General features: G+C 40.5%; 3 protein-coding genes across 3 annotated transcripts in view; all 3 read left to right on the top strand.

The window, feature by feature from the left end:
• LOC146458728 (uncharacterized) overlaps positions 1–3,972 on the top strand; it is a 12,437-nt gene extending 8,465 nt beyond the window's left edge. Inside the window, exon 2 of the mRNA XM_085090376.1 lies at positions 3,905–3,972. Within this exon, the coding sequence (XP_084946502.1) occupies positions 3,905–3,972 (68 nt within the window). The remainder of the gene's footprint in view (positions 1–3,904) is intronic.
• On the top strand, positions 3,197–6,574 carry LOC146458727 (putative skeletal organic matrix protein 5). The gene is made up of 4 exons (XM_085090373.1): positions 3,197–3,274; positions 3,905–3,947; positions 5,830–5,956; positions 6,026–6,574. Exons 3-4 carry the CDS (start codon positions 5,858–5,860, stop codon positions 6,542–6,544), a joined length of 618 nt encoding a protein of 205 aa, XP_084946499.1. The 5' UTR covers positions 3,197–3,274; positions 3,905–3,947; positions 5,830–5,857; the 3' UTR covers positions 6,545–6,574.
• Positions 6,575–12,758: 6,184 nt separating this feature from the next.
• On the top strand, positions 12,759–17,449 carry LOC146458726 (uncharacterized). The gene is made up of 2 exons (XM_085090375.1): positions 12,759–12,935; positions 13,418–17,449. Exons 1-2 carry the CDS (start codon positions 12,759–12,761, stop codon positions 17,447–17,449), a joined length of 4,209 nt encoding a protein of 1,402 aa, XP_084946501.1.
• The last annotated feature ends 3,523 nt before the right edge of the window (positions 17,450–20,972 follow it).

Here is a 20,972-nt window from a genome sequence, read left to right as displayed (position 1 = left end):
TTTTTTTTTAAATTTCTTATTCAATTAAGTCTCTTTTTAATTTTAGGTCCCATTAAGCTGTATACATGTATATCATTTAGTTCATTGTCTAGAGAATAAATAATACAAGCCAGTAAAACAACTGTTATCTTGAAAACGTAACTGGGAGGAAGAATATCACACGCAACCCAAGCTCACCCAACAAACATAATTTTCAGTGGCAAAATATAAAGATTTTGTTATGGCTTGCTTAAGCAGCGAACAAAAAATGACAAATAAACGGTCGTTAAATTTCACACTACCATGGTTAAAACAGGGCTTTCAAAAGTGATGACTTGGCCTTGGAATACAAATTTCTCTAAATTCACTTTAAATTGGCAGGGATACAGACTGGTTCTTGTATCATAAATGTAATTCCATATTTACGTTGTTATTTAAGGGTTCGCATTCGGCCAACAAGCTTAATATCATGAATAAGAATTGGAAGGTTTCTGACCTACCGCAATAAGCTGTAGTCAGTATGCTTGCCAAATTAGAATGAATTTAGAGAAATTTGCATGGCCGTAGGCAGGGGTAAGTGACGCATAACAAATTTTCTGGGTTGTTCTTTAACTCTTGTCCTCTAGTTCTCAGATTATCAAAAATATCAAGCCTTTTCCATGATTTCTAAAACCAAAAGTTGAAAATTTTCTGCTGTAGATCTGCTTTGAAAAATTTTGACCCTCACGACAAAGAATCTTGCCTGTGAAAATTAAATAGTCTTCTTAAGGCCGAGTTGTCAAGTGGACGAAGTTCGCTCAAAATTAAGGAGGATATACTTAATGGGCAGAAATAAAACAAAGTCTTAGAGCTAGTCCAAACACACCCCTTTTTGTTCAATTTGACTTGAAAATTGACAATTCGGAAGACTTATCACCTAAAAGCAGTCATTATGAACCTAACTGCTGCTTATGGCTGCAGGTGAATGGGGCTTTTCCATAAATTTAAGCTGACCTTATCTCAAATGTCTTGTTTTGATGTTTTTTTAGACATCAGTACCTTGAAGGGGTTTTTTAAAAGCCACAAAAAGGGACTTTGTGTTTATAAATGCAGAGTTTTAGGTTTGTTTTCATCAAATCGGGCAATTAATGTTCTAGCTTTGAATTTCAGGCGACATTTTTCTTTCTGTTGCCGAAATGTTTGCTCGATTATTGTTAAAAATAATAATAATAATAATAATAATAATAATAATAATAATAATAATTGTCTGCTTATACTTTGATCTTTGTTGTCGCTGCTGTTGTTGCTGCTGATGATGTGTTGTCCTTTTCCTTTCTTTTTGTTTGTTGTTGTTTGTTTGTTTGTATGTTGTTTTTTTTGTGTTTTTTTGTTTTTATTTTTTAATTTTTTAGTTCTTCTTTTATTAAGCTTTTCCTGTTTAGATTTCTTGCTGGGTTAAGTACACCTCTAACATACCTTAATTTACACAAATGTAATTCTCTCTTGTACATTAAACCTAGGCTCTACAGACATTTCCTACATTTTCTAATATCTCATTAAAGCTCAGTGTCATTTCTTTGTTTATTTAAAAGTAGGTGGTGGTCAACTAGAAAACCCTTGCTACTTTAACCACCACACACATTTTATAATTTGTACTGTATTTATTTTTATCTTGTAATCATCTGTTGTGATATTTTTCTTTCTATGTTAATGTAAGTTGTGTAAATAGTGTGAAGTAAATGAACCAACCAACCAACCAACCAACCAACCAACCAACCACCATGAAGAAAGCTGTCAAAGGAAATGTCTCAGTCTTTCCATACTGGTACTTATTTTAATAAAGTGTTTAGTATTGGAACAACAATATTGTGTTCATCGTAGTCCTAGAAGGTTTGCAACTGAAACTCAATCTGCTCAAGGTGTTAAGTATTTTTTGCTGGGGTTTTTTTTATGTTATGAACAGTGCGCATCATTTACTGTTTAGATTCAAAAAATGGTTTTGTCTTGCACCAAGGCTAAGAAGGTAGGCAGCATTGCCGAATGGTTCTGAGGCTGAACTTGAACGAAGGTCGCTAGTTCACATCACAGCGTGCTTTGTGATCGTAGGGACCACACCTCCTACCACTTAATTGTAATCGCCGTCATTTATAAAAAAAGAAAAAAAAAAAAAAGAAAGAAAAGAAGATTCCGTTAAAAGAGAAAGTTTTCACTTTTTCCGTGAGTCTGTGAATTTTCTAAATCGTTTATGATTTACTTGTGTGGAGACTGACAGGTACTGTGTGATTGAATCAAAGACTCATTGACCAAATGGTTCCTGAAACCTCTTTAAGTAAATTTGTAAAATAATTTAGTAACTCAAAGACTCACAAGAAACTTTTCATCTTTGAGCACTCATGGCCTTTTCTTGCTTGCTTTCTTAATTTTTTTTTTTGTTGTAGTTGTTGTTGCATTTTACCGGGGTTAAACCTATTGTAGTTAATGGTCTGGTCCTGAACCTGTATGGCCTGTGGTTGAACAGGGCGCCTTTGTGTATCGAAAGAAATTTTTCAACTTTACACTCTGTAGTGACTTAATTGCCCTCACTATAGAGTAAGAGCCTCTTGTGGTGAAATGAAAACTAAAATATTTAACAATTATTCGCCGAAGGCGAAGTAAATAATTGGTGAATATTCCACGAGACGAAGGTAAATAATCCATGGGGAATGTTCCATGAGACGAAGTGTTTTCTCCTCACTGAAACCTAAAACTAAGAGAGACATGTTTTCATCTCGTTTACTTCCATGCTTTGAAAATTCAGTCTTAAATTCGATTAGTTGGTGAAACTATTCTGTTCAGTCACAGCAACGGAAAATATACTGTCCGACATTTTGATGCTGAAACCGGCAGTTCAAAAAAGAATATTTATAATGGGCGATTGTTCGAGTGGAGGCTGTTCGAGTGCAGAGACGTTTAACCTTTAAAAAACGGTGTCCGTCTCTTTTTTTTCACAAAAAAGTAGCTATAGTAATGCGCTTGACTGAAGGCATGAAGCTTACGCCTTTTCAAGTATTCGAGCCTCATAGCTTACGACATGCTTCAACCATTTTCCTTTGACAGAATTATCGCTATTTTGCAGAAATGATTTAGAGGTAGTTGAGCAGGATGGTTTGACTGTAATCTAAAAAAATGTTTGCAGCTTCCCATGAGGAAAAGAAGATTGCTGATGCGATCAACTAACAAAAAGATGAGATTAAGAAACAGGAACAAGATGTTAAGAATCTAATTGATAGAATAGCGGCAGAGATTGAACGCGAGTACAAGTGCACTGATGAACCAGGTAGGCAATGAGGCAGTACAGACATTAAGTTATAACCACAGTCGAGTTGTTTGAAACCCGCGACTAACGCTAAATTAAACTGATTGACTCTAGGAAAAAGGCCAACTAGGATTTCTTTTAATCTTCCTGAAAAGCATTTCTCTGATAGACGGTTTTACGGCAGCTGAAGTCCAACTTATGTAGGACCAGAATAATTTCCTGGACTTTATGCTCACTGGATCACAATACAGTCAATTAATTACGCGATTGAATGGCACGTATCTCGGGTTACTTAAGGCCTGCCTTGAAAAAACAGAGCAAAAACGAAAACTGAACTGAATGATATGTAACGGCATACGACGGATTAGAAGAACTTGCTCAAGAAAGATTCCCCATGGTTTTTATGAGGGGATATTATCTAGAACAGACGTACATCATAGACGACACGAAATTCTTTTCGATGATGAAGGTACCTGTATAATCGTATCGCTATTTTAGCCATCTCCTCTTTTGCGGAGGAGGGAGAGAGACTTCTTTTTGAATGAGAAGTTTCTTGTCGCTTTTTGGTCTAACAAGAAATGTTTAAACTTGGTTAATTTATCTTTTACATTTTGACAATTACCTTATATATGAGCATTTACTTATTTGCAGCCCCACCCGCCTCTTCTTGTAAGGAACAGTACGAGAAATACAAGTACGTTTCTAAGCTCTTCCAGTAATGACACTAATGTTCATGATCTCTTTATCACTCTTAATTGGGTGGAAAAAAATAAATACTCAGCGTCAAATGTTCCTAGCTGTTATGGTCTTTGAATCTTTAAATTACTGTCTTTCACTTGAGGACCTAAGAGAACTATATGTCAATCGCTGTGACTTTACTGAATATTCGTTCGGAGACTACGTGAATAAACTTCCAGTTTCATTGTTTTGCACCTCCCGATTCATGGCTGTCAGAATACTATAGTGACCTCTGTTTTCAGCCGTACTGTTGTAGTCTATTTCAATAATAGTATTCTAAGAAACACAGCATTCATGTAGAGAATTGTATTTTCTTTTCAAGTAGTTCAGAAGTTTTAGAGTAAATTTTAACTTGGTACTCGATGACCTTAACACAAAGGTCAAATCTTAGTGAAAATTTAATTTGCCTTCCCGATCTTGCCATGGAATGTCTGTTTGTAGGAAACTCCCTTAACTCTTCTTCTTTATCCTCTGTCGTATGATTTTCCGTGTTGCTTTCACGTTCATCCACCTGTAGAGGTTCATGTCTAACGCTCGGGTCTGAACCTGTGAACCTTTCTGAAAGTTTCAATGCTTTTTTGGTCCTCACAGATGGAAACAAAAATATTGTATCGCTCGATTGGTTTATCTTCTGCTTTGCGGGAAATACTAACCACGGCTTTCAGGGCGCTGAACATTGCAGACATCTGAACTTGTGATTAAGGAAGTCAGAGAATGGCTTGATCAGAAACACGTTATCAATACAGTAAATTAAATTATTAATATTTTGAAACTGGAAGAACTCCCAGACGGAATTTACGATTGTGATGCTAAATTAGACTCAAATTAAGTGAAAAAGACCATTTAAGGCCTTTTGGCGGCTGACAGTTAACCCAAATTGAAACCATCTGAAAACCAAGAATACCTCGAAAGATTACTATTCCGTTTCGGCCCATAAAAAAAGTTCGCTTTCCGAATTGCGCGTTAAGTTTGAAAAATGAATACAGTCATCCGAGGAAGCAGAGAAACAAGGATTTCGCATTCCTCGTTCTGTTGCCTTTGAGCCGCATACGTTAAAACTGTTCAAGTTTATTTCACTAAATTCCATACTTGAATGTCATGCCCCTTCTCAAGCTCATTTTGGAAAATTGCGAATCATATAATTCAACCCTGGCAACCTTACGTTGAACAACATTTTAATTAGGACTAACACTGCAGAACACCCCTTACTTAACTACCTAACTATATAAGAGTTATAGAGCTGCGGAAGAAAGGGCGTACTTTTAAATACATCAAAGGGAAATTAAGCCGTCAACGTTGATGGATGAAATGGAATAATGTATATTTATTTTTTACCTATTGGAAGAATGGGCAGTTTACGTGGGTGTAGACCTTTATCTCTTGGCGACCATATTTAGTCTAACGAGAATAAGAAGCTTTGTTTTTGCACGGTAAGCCTCGCACTGAATTCGCATCATGCCGAGACTTGCCGTGTAAAAACAAAGCATTTTACTCCCCCAACACTCAACATGGCCGCCCAGCGATAAGGGTCTATACTTCTTAAACATAAGTAAATATAATAATTCAATATTTTTTGTAGCGTTTTGTAGAAATGTGACATTAAATTATGTATACAGCTAGGTTGGCTGTGTATTATGTTCTGTGTGTATCACTTTGTGTTTGTGTAAATATTTTTAGGTTGTATTTCATTTTTTGGGGGGGCCACGATGCAGCAATCGCATCTAGTAGACAGCAATAGTTGTTGTTTTAAGACTTTCAATTAAAATAGAAGTGCAACTGAGTGGACGTGTATACGTACGAAGAAAAAGAGTTAATCAGATGTTAAATTCCCACAACAGGTCAACAAAGAGTCAAGTGTACACGCTGATGTTCGGTTCACATAAGATTCCTGTTTACTGTCACATGGGAAACTTTGGATGCGGAGATGGAGGATGGACGCTGGCCATGAAGATTGATGGCACAAAGGTTGGCATATCTCCAGTTTTAATCATCTTGCGCCTATATTGAAATTTATTTGTTTGTTTTTATTTTAAGACAACTTTCCACTACAGTTCTCATCTCTGGGGCGACAGAAATTCATACAACATTGCAGGAGGGGAAACTGGGTTCGACCAACAAGAAACCAAGTTGCCAACTTACTGGAGCACACCCTTCTCTAAGATTTGTCTTGGAATGAGGATCGGCCATCAGATAAAGTTCGCTGTCATTAACAAGTACGCCAACTCGCTGTACTCACTGATCGCTGACGGAAAATATCGCGCCACCTCGCTGGGTCGGAACACGTGGAAGAGTCTGATTGGCTCTCAAGCCTCTCTGCAGACCAACTGTAATAAAGAAGGGTTCAACGCTATGTGTAGCGACACTAGCCATTCCCAAGCAAGAATCGGTATCACTAGTAATCAGGAAGAAGATTGCAGTAGCTGTGACTCCAGAATCGGTTTTGGTACTGGAGGACTCCATGACGACTCCAACACATGCGGAAACGATGCCAAAAACGACGCAGATAATGGAAGCAAACACATCAAGGCCATGGGATACATCTTGGTTCAGTAACAAAGAACTGAAATTGCCATGAGCGCCAAATTATACCATCGCGCAGAATGCCTGGACATCATTAATTATTCATAACCGGTGAAGCGGCAAATTCGAATGCGTGCGTGCCGTGAAATAGCCTGAATAAGAGAAGAAAGGGCCCAAATTAGCCCACTAGGGTTGATAAAACTTACTTTTCGGATTTCCTGGAGTTAGAACTTTAACTTTCACGCGCGGCTTTTTGAAGAAGAAGGTTGTATCTTCAATTTAAGCCGAAAAGTAAGTGGATATAGAAGGTGTAAGGATTCGCTTTTTGCGTTTAAAAATGGCCAAAATAGGCCATTTTTTGTATGGGGGCCGTTTTCAGAAGCGATTTTCTGACAATCCATTCGGCCTTTCAAATTTTCACGCACGGCAAATGAAAGATGGGTCTTTTCTGAAACAAAACCCGTTTCAACTTTGAAAATAGGTCAACAGGAACCATTCGCCTTTTGAGTTTAAAAACTAGCTGTTGGAGTTGCGTTTGAAAATGGCGCGTCTTGGGTCGAAGAGCTATTGTCATAAGCACAGGTCTGCATAACAATGGATGTCAAAACTAACAATAGCCTATTCAAGAAAACCACTTGACTGTAAAATATTCCAATTACCGCGAATTTTAAAAGTATTCTTGTTGGCACACAGCCGGTTCATTCGAAAACCTGTCGCGCAATGGACCAGTGAAGCGAAAACGTAAGCGATCGGGAGCTCTTTTCAGAGCTACTTCGAAAACCAGATCCACCCGCTGTTAATCAATATTGTACCTCCTTTTGTAAACGAAAATGGCGAAGCAGTTTGGAGATGGAGAGAAGTTTGTGGGCAGCCCAGCAAAGTGTTTGCAATTCTACAATAATGTATTCTGTCTTTCGGCTACCGATTAGCGCAATCTGCTCGGGAGCGTGTTGGAAGTGCGTTGTTCTGTAACACTGGTACCATCAATAGCTTGTAGCTTTTAACGTTTCTTAGGAGAATGTTCAAGTTAAAGCTTCTCTTTTTTTCACAACAAAGAGAATGGTATACGAAGGCACGCGCGCGCTAACTTTTTTCAATGATAAGTAACTCAAGATTTTCGCACGACCAGATGGCATTCAAGTTATCGTCGGTTCGAATGATTTTTTTTGCCGCAGCTTAGCGGAAGGTAAGAGTTTCCCTACGCAAAAATAGTGTGAAGCTGATCAAACGGTCTTGAAAAACCCCTCGATCTGTTAGACTACTGAAAGTCAAAATACTAGTTTAAAGCACTTATTCAGCCACAGTGGGAAGGTGCGATATTAGAAAACAATAGAAATAGCATAAGTTCATCAGGCCTTTGTCTTTTAGCTCCGCTCCGACAAGTTGATGAGCTAAACGGTATTCCCTGCGGAGCAGTACGCGCGTAAATTTGGACCAATGGCAGTCATTCAGTTTACGCTTCACCGCTAATATTACAGATCTATAATTTTTGCCGTGCAGTAAGTAAATGTCCCAAGAACAATAGGCATTCTGCGCGATGACATTTTCCAAAGATGTATTTGTTTTTTCGCTTGATTACAAAATATGCAGTATGTTTAATTATTTGCCTTAGCTAAAGCTTTCTTGCAGACCCAAATGAGATAAAGTAGATCACACCAAGAAAAAAAAAAGGAATCAGTTTTGTAGTTCAGCGCCCATGTTAACTGATAATTAAGGTCATGGTTAATAAAAATGTTTAAAAATTTCAAGAGTTTTCCCTTATTTAGGGACTGTGCTATAATTATCAGGAGGGGAGGGGGGGGGGGGGGGCTGAAAAACCAGAGTTATCTAGCAAAAACTTAGACAGTACCCCCCTCCAAAACTAAAAAATTAGTTCTAAGCCCCCCTCTCTTATGTTAAAAATAACGTCGCCCCCCCCCCCCCCCCCCCCACCAAGCTACAAGCCATCAAAGATAAGATATCAAAACACGACGACAGCCTCTTCTCTGAAAACACTGGTAAACTCAAGCCTGGACTGAGCTGCCATCACAGCTTTAATAATGACAAACCTTATTATGTAACATCTGGTATCGAGAAGGATGTTGATCGCTTGATTGAAGATTTAGACAAAGCATTTGCTAAGTACCGGGGTGCTTCCCACATTGGCTCAAAATCCAAAACTTCTGAAGCCAGAAAGAGAAAGGAGCAGAGAAAAAAATTAAAGAACAGGAGATTGAACGCTTCAAATAACAGACGAAAAAGGGCTTGCATTATATTTAGATCCTTGGGAGGAGAGCCTGTTGAACTTTGTTATGAGCCAGAGATGTATGGAATTCAGCAAATCGATTCAGTCGATGAAGAAACATTACTTTTATTCACATCAAAAACCGACAAAGCCTGTCTACGAGATTTGTTTGATTCCCATTGTTTTACGGGGAATGCTGAAAAACAAGTGCATGATTTTTGCTTTACATAGGGTCAGCTTAATTAAATAGAAGAAGGGTTAAAATTAATCAGTTATCTTTTCATTTTGATGGAATTTTTTCAATAATCGTTTAACAGCTGTTCGTATTGATATTTGTTGCAGTCTATCATGAGGCCTGTATTGAGAATTGTAACTCCCATTGCGTGCCTACATTTGACGTCATAATCCGGGACAGTTTCCATGCGCTCAGTCTCAAAACAACAAGTCGCCATGTTTGTACTAGCATGTTTTGTTATTCAATTCGTTGAGTTGTGGACACTTTGAATTCGAAACAGTCGGTAAGTTCTGTCGTATTCCGTGTGTATTGTTATTTCGCTCGTTAAAGGTGTAATTTCTTTCGTAGAAAACCTGCCTTATTGACTGCCTTATTGACTACCTTATTGACTGCCCTATTGCCTAACTGGATGTTTACCCGACGTGATGACTGGAAATGTTGTGGAATTGTCGTTGGAATATTTGTAAATAAATGGTTGAGTTTTCGCATTCGAATCTTACGCATATGGTCTTGGGAACTGCGTAATAAGAATCTTTTATTGCGTTTAACTTTATTTACATTTCGAAAAAAACTTAAGCCCCCCCCCCCCCGTCTGTCAAATGAGTGATTTTACTTTGAGCCCCCTTATCTTAACAGCAATTTTAGGTAATGCCCCCCCTCTCGTTTTTCAACCCCTCCCCCCTCCTGATAATTATTGCACAGTCCCTTAGACTTAAAATATATGAAATAGTAATCTCTTTCGTGGGTTTTTAAATCTCGTACCCTAAACTTCAGGCTCTTTGGCCAGCGGTTGGTCGACAAGAGAGACCGAGGAACGCAAAAAAATACTCCTGCCTCGTAACAGCTTCCATTGTTCCAACCAGAAATCCTGCGCTCTCTCCTGGAGACCAATTGCTGGCCAAACTGAGCCTGTGGACCCTGGTTGCAAGGTTGTTTATTTTTTGTTTTTTTGGCCGGGCTGAAATAAAATTTTCAACTTGACACACTGAAGTAACCGCTCAATTAAACTCTCTTTCCATTAAGCGCCTATTTCGGTGACATGAAATATTCACCAATATCTCACCAATAATTTCACAGAATAGCGGTAGAGATTGAACGTCAGCGCTCTGAGAACCTGGTAGGTGTTAAACTCTGTCATTTGCCCCCAAAAAGAATTTTTCAAATTGGAAGCTAATGGAGATGTTTGCCTGTCAAATATCCCAAAATGAAGGTTAGGCTTTTGAAGAAATAACGAATGCGCTCTTCAACTTAGACGCAGTGAGTTTAGGAAAGCAAAGAAACCAATATATATAGCACATCTTTATAGTAGCCTAGGAGATGTAAAACATGATTTCCTGTTTATTTTTTCTTGCCGTTCCTCAAATCTGTTTCTCTGACAACACAAGTGAATTAATAGCTAAATGATGTTAATTTCTTTGTGAGCAAATACAAGAACTTGCGTTACGAACAAAAAAAACATTTTGCAAGGTACGGAATTCCAATGCAAATTTTAACTACTTATAGTTCGCAAATCCTCTCACAAGAATAGCATTTTTGTAAAAAATAGGGAATATTCCATGTTACATCGTACACGTTAAAGATTGTCAAGACAATGATGAGGAGAGTACTGCTGGATGGTACCAATCAATACAAATCCCTATTTGAACTGAGCAACACCACTTCACCAAGAAACCGGCGACAGTCCTCTTTTAATGACATTTGGTCAAAATACGCGGTAAATATTACCAGTGTTTCGAGAAGAGTCAAGTGCCACCTTGCCACGCATGAAGCACAACTATGGGAAAAAGTACTCCAGAACAGTTATAACTTGCTAATGAATGTACTCCCAACACACGGAAAGAAAAAATCTTACGCATATGGTCTTGGGAGCTGCGTAATAGTTTTCGACTACTTCGAATCGGCGGTGGAGCCAGATTCATTCAGTCGACTTGTTTCTTGCGAGTATTTGGAAGTGGCGAAGGAATTGTAATTGTTGTATCGGCGTTATCTTTCGATTTGGAACACTTTGATTCTGGAATTATGGAAGGTGATTTTAAGTTAAAGTTGGATTCTTCGCATCTTGAAGCGAGTGATCGTGCACTCATAACCGTATTAGGCGGTTCGATGGAAATGGAAGAAGGAAACGGCGCCAGAAATACTCATGTTAATACGCGCCACGTGGATCAAGACGTGGAGGGGTATTCGAATGAGAAGAAACACGCTCTGAACAAGTCACGCTCTGGCTATGTTGGAAATTTGACCAGAATAAGCAACGAGATTACTCGTTTGATGGAACGCGGCGGCACTCAGGAAGAAATCTCAAAGGAAATGGAAAATCTCAATGACGCGTGAATCAAATTTGTTGATGCGCATGATAAATATTGCAAGTGTTTGGACGCTAGCGTTGACGCTTTGGCGTTGGTAAAGGCTGAGGAAGCTTATAAGGAGCAAATGGAGCGAAAAGTAAATCTCGATTCCGCTGTGAAATCTTGGCGGCCCGCGTACCAACACAACAGTGTATTTTCAAGCTTAAGACCTAAGGGTCCGGGTAGTGACGTTTCCAAACCAAGTTCAAAGTCATCTACGCGTACCATGTCCCGAAAAAGGGAAGCCCTGGCCTTAGCTCAGCTTAAAATCCGCCAGTTGAAAGCTCGTCAACGATTGGACGAAGAAGAACGTGAAATTCGAAAGAAAAGAGAGTTATTCGAAGCCGAAATAGAGGCAGAGAAGGCTGAAGTGTCACTACGAATTTACGAAGAGGAAATAGGAGATGAGAGAAGAGACACTGAGTTAGTAATCTGTCATGACGAGGAATATTGGCACCCACCTAAATCGCAAGGTGTGGCAGATCCAAGAGGTACTTTAGAGCCCCTTACAGTGGATCATACATCACCTCTCAAACCAGAAGTCCCTGCCATTCCACCTTTGTCTACGATTAATTATTTAAATGAAACAGTTTCCGGATCATTTACACCACACTCTAAACGGGACACCCCTGTTGTTCCTGCCGTATTGCATAACTCAGCTCAGCCAAATGGTTATGCAACTTTACAATCAGTCTCTCGTCCGTCAAATGACAGACAGCTTAGATTTACGCCCTCATTGGATAACCCTACCTTTGGAACTGTTGGTGCTGTTACATCATCCGTGACATCTACAAGTACCACAGTCACAAGTTCGTCAGTTGTACCCGAAGTACAGCCCCGGGAATTGCGACGCACCACTGCCTACTTGTTAAGTAGGGATTCTGCTCCTTTATTTGTTGATTCTGTGATATCCAGTATGAATTCTTCACAGACATTGTATAGACAGCCCGTTAGAGAATCGTGGTCTTCGGCTTGGCAGATGCCACGAACTCAGACGTCACAAAATGTGAGATTCTGTACAACACCAGTACAGCATTATGACAGTGGAAAGGAAATGGTGAAGGCACTGAGGCAAGTGGTTACCTCGCCAAAAGTCGAGTACCTCAAGTTTGACGGAGACCCACTCAGATACGTCACCTTTATTCATAACTTCGAAACTTATTTGGAACAGGACAACCCTGACGACTCTAGGCGGCTACAACTACTGATCCAGCACTGTACAGGAAAGGCAAGAGAAGCAATTGAGAGCTGTGCAAATTTACCTGTTTCTGATGGTTATCGAGTGGCAAAGGAAACATTGCGCGGAATTTTGGAAAGCCGCATATAATTGCAGATGCACAAATTAAGAAGCTGCTACGTATTTCTAGCCTGAAGAATGCGGATGGACCTTCCTTATTGGAATTTGGTAGACACTTGGACAATGCTAAGCGAACCTTGACTGGAATGGGCACTGACTATGTGGCTGACCTTAACCACATGAACACTTTGAGAAAACTTACTAAGAAGTTGCCGATGTTCCTCCGTACAAAATGGACCGAGTACGCTGGGAAAATCATTGTATCAGATCGTAGACCTATGTTTCAAGATTTTGTGAAGTTTATCAAAGAAAGAGCCAAGTTGGTAGACAATGAGTTTGGACACGACATGAATACTGGACCCTCTAAAGAAGCAGTTTTCAGAAGAAGTAAGGGAAATCAGAGCAGACCTCTCCCAGATTCATCAACGTTCTTGACTGGAACTGAACCAAGACGTGGCCCTCAATTGAACATGAGAGAGGACCAAATTTTGTAAACAGGCAAGCTCCTTGTCTGGTTTGTTCCCGACGACACGAAATATGGAAGTGCGAGAGGTTCAGGGGTTTCACACATGAAGAGAAGAGGAAAGTTGTGCAACAAGGTGGAATTTGCAACAAATGTCTCGTAAAGGGGCATATTGCTAAGGAGTGTCCTAAAGTGAATTTCAAATGCCAGAAGTCTGGATGTGGAGGTAATCACCACACCTTAATGCATCGTTACACTACAGTAACTGGAGGAGAACCTAAAACTGGAACTGGTCTTAGAGAAAATAAGGTTGATTCAAACAATGGTAATGCTTAACAACAGTCACAAGCAAGACAAGGGAATGCTTTGCCTAGTAATGTTACTGGGGCCGGCAACGACAGAGAAACAGCTGTGGCGACAACTGGGGCCGGAGAAAACCGAGTGTGTCTTGGGATCGTGCCAGTCAAAGTTCAAGGAAAAGGCGGTGACAGGATGGTTGAAACATATGCCTTGCTTGACAATGGTTCGGAGGTGACACTGTGCCACGAAAGGCTAGCAAAAGAACTTAAGCTTGATGGAGATAGACTTACTTTCACATTGACTGGAATGACAGGTTCAGCGCAGGTGGAAAGTTGCCTTGTAGATTTGGTTGTGAAGTCTATGAATGAGTCAGTTACTGTTGAATTGTCGAATGCAAGAACAGTCAATAACATGCCAATTTCTACAAGTTGCATCGTGAAGACAGAAGACCTTGCTCGCTGGCCTCACCTTCGAGATATTGACATTCCAGTGATAGAAACTGGAGAAGTTATGTTGTTGATTGGACTGAAGGAGAATCCCAGCCTGTTCCTTCCACTTGAGTGTAAATCTGGTGAACGCAATGAGCCGATAGCTATCCGATACAGCTTAGGATGGACGGTGATGGGTCCAATGGAGGATCCGAAAGGAGATCACAGCTGTTCTGTGAACTTTGTCCGTACAAAGGAAAGTCAGTTGACTCAAGAGGAAACCGTTAGTGGAGAGCACGGACAAGACAGCAGTGAAGCAAAACATCAAATACATGCGAACTTCCTTCAGCCAAAGGAAGATGTTAAACATGACACTGATAACAAAATCTTGCATCGCCAACTCGAGCGACTTTGGAAAACCGATTTTGAGGACGCTGTTGTTGGAATAGACACCCTTCCATCAGTTGAAGACAACAAAGCCTTGAACAAGATGGAACAGTCCCTGCAAAGAGTGGGTGACCACTTCCAGGTTGCCCTGCCATGGCGTGAAGAATCACCATATCTCCCCAACAATAAACCATTGGCAGAACAAAGGTTACAACTTCTGAAGAAACGATTGCTTAAAGATGAAGATTTGCTTACGAAGTACCGAACCACGATGCAAGAGTACATAGCTAAGGGACACGCCCAGAGAGTCCCAAGGGAAGAGTTAGATGCAAAAGAACGACCAGTGTGGTACCTTCCACATCACCCTGTGACACACCAGTTAAAACCAGGAAAAGTCAGAGTGGTTTTTGATTGTGGTGCAAAGTACCATGGAACTTCCCTTAATCAGCAATTGTTACGAGGCCCTGACTTAACGAATTCATTAGTAGGTGTGTTGATCAGGTTTCGCCAAGAATTTGTTGCCATGGCAGCCGATATTGAGGCTATGTTCCACCAAGTTTACGTTGACCCTGAAGACCGTGATGTATTAAGATTCCTTTGGTGGCCCAATGGAGACTTGAATGAGGAACCACAGGAGTACCGTATGGTGAAACATCTATTTGGCGCGACCTCATCGCCAAGTTGTGCGAACTTTTGCCTAAAGAAAACAGCATCGATTTATCAAGCAGAATTCGACCCTGTAACAGTCCAAATCGTGAAGAAGAACATGTATGTTGATGATTTGATGAAATCTGTTAGTTCACCCGAGATTGCGTTAAGTCTGTCTACACAACTACGTGAATTGCTAGCGAAAGGTGGCTTCAGGTTGACGAAGTGGCTTAGCAATGACCGGAACGTGTTAGCTGGAATACCAGAATCAGAAAGAGCAAGTTCAGTGGTCAACCTGGACCTAGAAAATTTACCGACTGCGTGTGCGCTTGGTTTGAAGTGGAACGTAGAAGCCGATAAGTTTGTCTGGGAGGTGTCAGCTAAAGTTCAGCAACTACTGGAAGAGAAGCCAATGACCAGACGTGGGATCTTGTCAATCGTGAGTTCGTTGTTTGATCCGCTTGGTTTCATTGCCCCCTTCATAATGAAGGCCAAGCTATTGCTACAAGAACTTTGCCGGAAAAGGCTAGGTTGGGATAGTGCCATTAATGAACAAGAAAGGGTTCAATGGTTGCACTGGCTAGAAGACCTTCCAAAATTACAACGACTTCAAATTGAACGATGTTTTAAGCCGAAAGACTTTGACGAAACAAAGAGTGTTCAGCTGCACATTTTCTCAGATGGATCATGTGTAGGGTATGGAGCAGTAGCTTACCTGCGTTTCGTTGATGTCTTCGACACAATCCATTGTAGCTTTGTGATGGGTAAGGCTCGACTGGCCCCTATCCATGAGATCACTATTCCAAGGTTGGAATTATCTGCAGCAGTTATTTCAGTTAAGCTGAACCAAATCATACGTGAAGAGTTGGAAATCAAGATCGATCAAGTGAATTACTGGACTGACTCTACTACAGTGTTGAAATGCCTGAACAATGACACCAAGCGGTTTCACACCTTTGAGTCGAATCGCCTCACCACGATTCGTAGCTTATCGTCCACCTCAGACTGGAGATACGTCAACCAAAATGATAACCCAGCAGATGATGCATCCAAGGGGTTAAGGCTTGACGAGATGCTGAAGAATAGTCGGTGGTTAAATGGTCCAGCGTTCCTTTGGAAGGAAGAAACCTCCTGGCCAGCAGCGATTGAAGTGCCAACTTTGAAAGATAGTGACCCTGAAGTCAGAAAGGAAAGCAGGATCTACACCGCTGCTGCTGTGCAAGATCCAATAGAAAGTTTGATACAACATTACTCTTCGTGGTGGAAATTGAAGAGAGCGTTTGCTTGGATGTTACGGTACAAGAAGTTTCTCCAGTGCAATGTTTGCAAGCCGAAAATTGATGGTGCCCTTGATAGCGCTTGCCCCCTAACAAGTGTAGAAGAGATAGTTGGAAACCTATCCATAACTGAGCTGCAGAATGCTGGGGAGGAAATTGTTCGACAAGTCCAGAAAGCGACCTTCCCAAAGGTGTTTGAGGCACTTAGCAAGCTCTCACCTGGTGAAAATGAACGGTTAATGAAGAAGACAATACAGAAAGTGGGCACCTCGATCTTCAAATTGAATCCAAAGTTAAGAAATGGGTTACTGTCCGTTGGTGGGAGATTACAGAGTGCTCCTGTAGATGAAGATTTGAAATATCCTTATATCCTGCCCAATGATCACCACGTGACGGAGCTAATCATCCAGCACAGCCACGAGAGTGTGGGCCACATGGGTCAAGAATCTGTCTTATCAACTCTTAGAGAAAGGTTTTGGATTGTAAAGGGACGCTCTGCAGTGCTACGTGTATTGAAAAAGTGTGTTGATTGCCAAAAGAGGAAGGCACCCACTGGAGAGCAGTTCATGGCAAAGTTGCCTGAAGACAGGATTACCCCCCACAAACCTCCCTTCACATATGTCGGTGTGGACTTTTTTGGCCCTATAGAAGTAAAGCAGGGAAGAAGTAGAGTCAAGAGATATGGATGCATTTTCACGTGCTTGACAGTCCGCGCCATACACATAGAGGTTGCAAACACCTTAAATACAGATTCCATGATAAATGCATTGAGAAGATTCATCTGCCTCAGAGGATACCCAGAGGAAATTAGAAGCGACTGTGGAACAAACTTCACTAAGTTGAAGGAAGCAATTAAAGAATGGAATCAGCAAAGGATCGATGGTTTCTGTGCTCAAAGAGGAATTCAGTGGATCTTCAATCCTCCAGGAGCGAGTCATATGGAAGGAGCATGGGAGAGAATGATCAGGTCTGTGCGCCAAATCTTGAAGGTCTTATTGAAGGAACAGGTGGTCTGTGACGAAGTGCTTCACACTGTGCTGGCGGAGGCAACCAACATCCTCAACAGTAGACCTTTGACACGAAATAGTGATGATCCTATGGATGAGGAATCCTTGACTCCAAACCATCTGTTGCAGCTGCGACCATGTCACAGTTTGCCCCCAGGAATTTCGAGAAAGAAGATTTGCACTTTCGCCGCCAATGGAGACAAGCTCGATACTTGTCAAATCTCTTCTGGAAACGGTGGATTAAAGAATATCTTCCGAGTCTCCAGGAACGAAAGAAGTGGAATGAACCAAAGAAGAATTTTGAAGTGGGTGATGTCGTTCTGTTAGCTGACGAGAACTTTCCGAGAGGTCAGTGGCCCCTTGCACGAGTCATCGAGGTCTTTCGTAGCGAAGATGGACTTGTGCGTTCTGCAAGAGTAAAGACAAGCTGCACCGTTATGACCCACGCAAAGCGCCAAAGACAAAGGGAGCTGAAAACGACAGTGACAACCCTCGTACGACCGATTACGAAGCTGTGTCGTCTTAAACTGTCAAGTCATTAGTTATTCAGAATCATCTGGAACCATGATCATACTTGCAAGTAGCACCTTGATATCCTTGATGTACCTGGACGGCGTTCCAAGTTGCGGTTGACGCAGACTCAAGTCCAAATTTGTTGACTAACATTGGACATGCCATTTGACATTACCAATATGCCTTAAACTTATGTGGATCTACTTTGGACGTCGACTTAATTGGGTGTATTGACACTCTTACCTAGTGACATTTATCTGAGATGTGGACAGTTTGTTTATATTGCTGTCTTCTATAAAGTAGCTTTACGTCATTTTATGTTAAATCGCAATGGTAGCAGATAGTGTAAATAAAATACTTCCCATAGATTTCATTTAGGGGCCGGTGTAACTCCCATTGCGTGCCTAAATTTGACGTCATAATCCGGGACAGTTTCCATGTGCTCAGTCTCAAAACAACAAGTCACCATGTTTGTACTAGCATGTTTTGTTATTCAATTCGTTGAGTTGTGGACACTTTGAATTCGAAACAGTCGGTAAGTTCTGTCGTATTCCGTGTGTATTGTTATTTCGCTCGTTAAAGGTGTAATTTCTTTCGTAGAAAACCTGCCTTATTGACTGCCTTATTGACTACCTTATTGACTGCCCTATTGCCTAACTGGATGTTTACCCGACGTGATGACTGGAAATGTTGTGGAATTGTCGTTGGAATATTTGTAAATAAATGGTTGAGTTTTCGCATTCGAATCTTACGCATATGGTCTTGGGAACTGCGTAATAAGAATCTTTTATTGCGTTTAACTTTATTTACATTTCGAAAAAAACTTAAGCCCCCCCCCCCCCCCGTCTGTCAAATGAGTGATTTTACTTTGAGCCCCCTTATCTTAACAGCAATTTTAGGTAATGCCCCCCCTCTCGTTTTTCAACCCCTCCCCCCTCCTGATAATTATTGCACAGTCCCTTAGACTTAAAATATATGAAATAGTAATCTCTTTCGTGGGTTTTTAAATCTCGTACCCTAAACTTCAGGCTCTTTGGCCAGCGGTTGGTCGACAAGAGAGACCGAGGAACGCAAAAAAATACTCCTGCCTCGTAACAGCTTCCATTGTTCCAACCAGAAATCCTGCGCTCTCTCCTGGAGACCAATTGCTGGCCAAACTGAGCCTGTGGACCCTGGTTGCAAGGTTGTTTATTTTTTTTTTTTTTGGCCGGGCTGAAATAAAATTTTCAACTTGACACACTGAAGTAACCGCTCAATTAAACTCTCTTTCCATTAAGCGCCTATTTCGGTGACATGAAATATTCACCAATATCTCACCAATAATTTCACAGAATAGCGGTAGAGATTGAACGTCAGCGCTCTGAGAACCTGGTAGGTGTTAAACTCTGTCATTTGCCCCCAAAAAGAATTTTTCAAATTGGAAGCTAATGGAGATGTTTGCCTGTCAAATATCCCAAAATGAAGGTTAGGCTTTTGAAGAAATAACGAATGCGCTCTTCAACTTAGACGCAGTGAGTTTAGGAAAGCAAAGAAACCAATATATATAGCACATCTTTATAGTAGCCTAGGAGATGTAAAACATGATTTCCTGTTTATTTTTTCTTGCCGTTCCTCAAATCTGTTTCTCTGACAACACAAGTGAATTAATAGCTAAATGATGTTAATTTCTTTGTGAGCAAATACAAGAACTTGCGTTACGAACAAAAAAAACATTTTGCAAGGTACGGAATTCCAATGCAAATTTTAACTACTTATAGTTCGCAAATCCTCTCACAAGAATAGCATTTTTGTAAAAAATAGGGAATATTCCATGTTACATCGTACACGTTAAAGATTGTCAAGACAATGATGAGGAGAGTACTGCTGGATGGTACCAATCAATACAAATCCCTATTTGAACTGAGCAACACCACTTCACCAAGAAACCGGCGACAGTCCTCTTTTAATGACATTTGGTCAAAATACGCGGTAAATATTACCAGTGTTTCGAGAAGAGTCAAGTGCCACCTTGCCACGCATGAAGCACAACTATGGGAAAAAGTACTCCAGAACAGTTATAACTTGCTAATGAATGTACTCCCAACACACGGAAAGAAAAAAGCAAGGTTCAAGGTTCATTTATTTCACGCTATTTACACAACATTAACATAGACAGTAAAGTATTACAACAGATAAATACAAGATAAAAATAAATACAGTACAAATTATAAAATGTGTGTGGCGGTAGCAAAGGCTTTCTAGTTGACTACCACCTACTTTTAAGGTAAACAAGGAAATGATTGAAGGATTGAAGGAGAAGTACCGTTACTGCTGGACTCTGCTGAATATATGAAACATAATATATTTGAACCGCGGATGAAAGATTAAATAGAAGAAAGATCCTCGCAGTTAGTACGAAACTTAAGCAGTTGCGAAAAGAAGGCCTGAAAAAAACATTTCAGCTTAAGCGAGATTCGAACCCATGACCTCTGCGATGCCGGTGCAATGCTCTACGAACTGAGCTTTGATATCAAGCCAACTGACGTAAGTTTTCGAGACTCCAATATGCCCCGTTTTCAGAGAGAAAACACACCTTTTTGAAACGAGAATCGAAATGTTAACTTCTTGTCGGGTAGTTTTGTTCCTATCTGAGCCACATTCGAGTAAGCTAATAAGTTTGATATGTTCTGATGTTTCAGCTGAAACATTCAGTAGTTGTATGCAGAAAGTTTTAGTAAACGAAGTCTTATTCCTGAATTTAAGAGTTGTTGCTGACTTTACGAGAATGCCAGTTGCGTTGTTTTTTCTTTTCGTTTTTTTTCGCATTCGTTGAGCGTTTGAGTTCAAAATTTTTTGATCAGATTTTTAATAAGCCTGCTACGAATGCGCTCTTTGGGATTGTGACACATTATTCCGACGTTCGTGTGGAGGAATGAATGCGTGAGGAGCACATAAGAACGTCTGCGTAGCACATGTGTTCTATCATAGGAGAATAACCTATAAAAAGCATTGGAATGCTGGAGGTGAGAGTAGGAAGTAGAGTAAAAACATGTCGCAATAGGTGGATTACATTGATTACATTGCCTCCGTGTTGGTGGTAAACACAAGAAAATTTTGCCCACTTAGTTTGCATACAAATGGAAGTTAACTCCCAGAGAAGAAAATCTTATTGCTCCATACCACCAATATGGCCACTATGGCGTCACATGCAATCCGCCTATTTCGAACTCTTTCAGCTCTCGAGTATATGAAAATTTTACCCCCCCCAAAAAACTTTCAAACAAACGTTTTAACCCCCATTGCATCCATTTTTCTCCCTTAACACCAATAACAAACACAGTCTCTTCGTTGAAATCCA

The sequence above is a fragment of the Pavona decussata genome, unplaced genomic scaffold (assembly GCF_977016875.1).
Source record: "Pavona decussata unplaced genomic scaffold, jaPavDecu1.1 SCAFFOLD_229, whole genome shotgun sequence".
Lineage (NCBI taxonomy): Eukaryota > Metazoa > Cnidaria > Anthozoa > Scleractinia > Agariciidae > Pavona > Pavona decussata.
The sequence above is the reverse complement of the archived record's forward strand: the minus strand, read 5'-3'. Positions and strand labels throughout refer to the sequence as shown.

What these genes read in the sequence shown, in the direction of transcription:
- LOC146458726 (XM_085090375.1), top strand. Translation starts at nt 12,759, where the DNA reads ATGGGCACTGACTATGTGGCTGACCTTAACCACATGAACACTTTGAGA. An exon ending in TCAAAGAAAGAGCCAAGTTG is followed by an intron (nt 12,936 to 13,417) that starts GTAGACAATGAG and finishes GCTTAACAACAG; the next exon opens with TCACAAGCAAGACAAGGGAA.
- LOC146458727 (XM_085090373.1), top strand. Translation starts at nt 5,858, where the DNA reads ATGTTCGGTTCACATAAGATTCCTGTTTACTGTCACATGGGAAACTTT. An exon ending in TGAAGATTGATGGCACAAAG is followed by an intron (nt 5,957 to 6,025) that starts GTTGGCATATCT and finishes TTTTATTTTAAG; the next exon opens with ACAACTTTCCACTACAGTTC.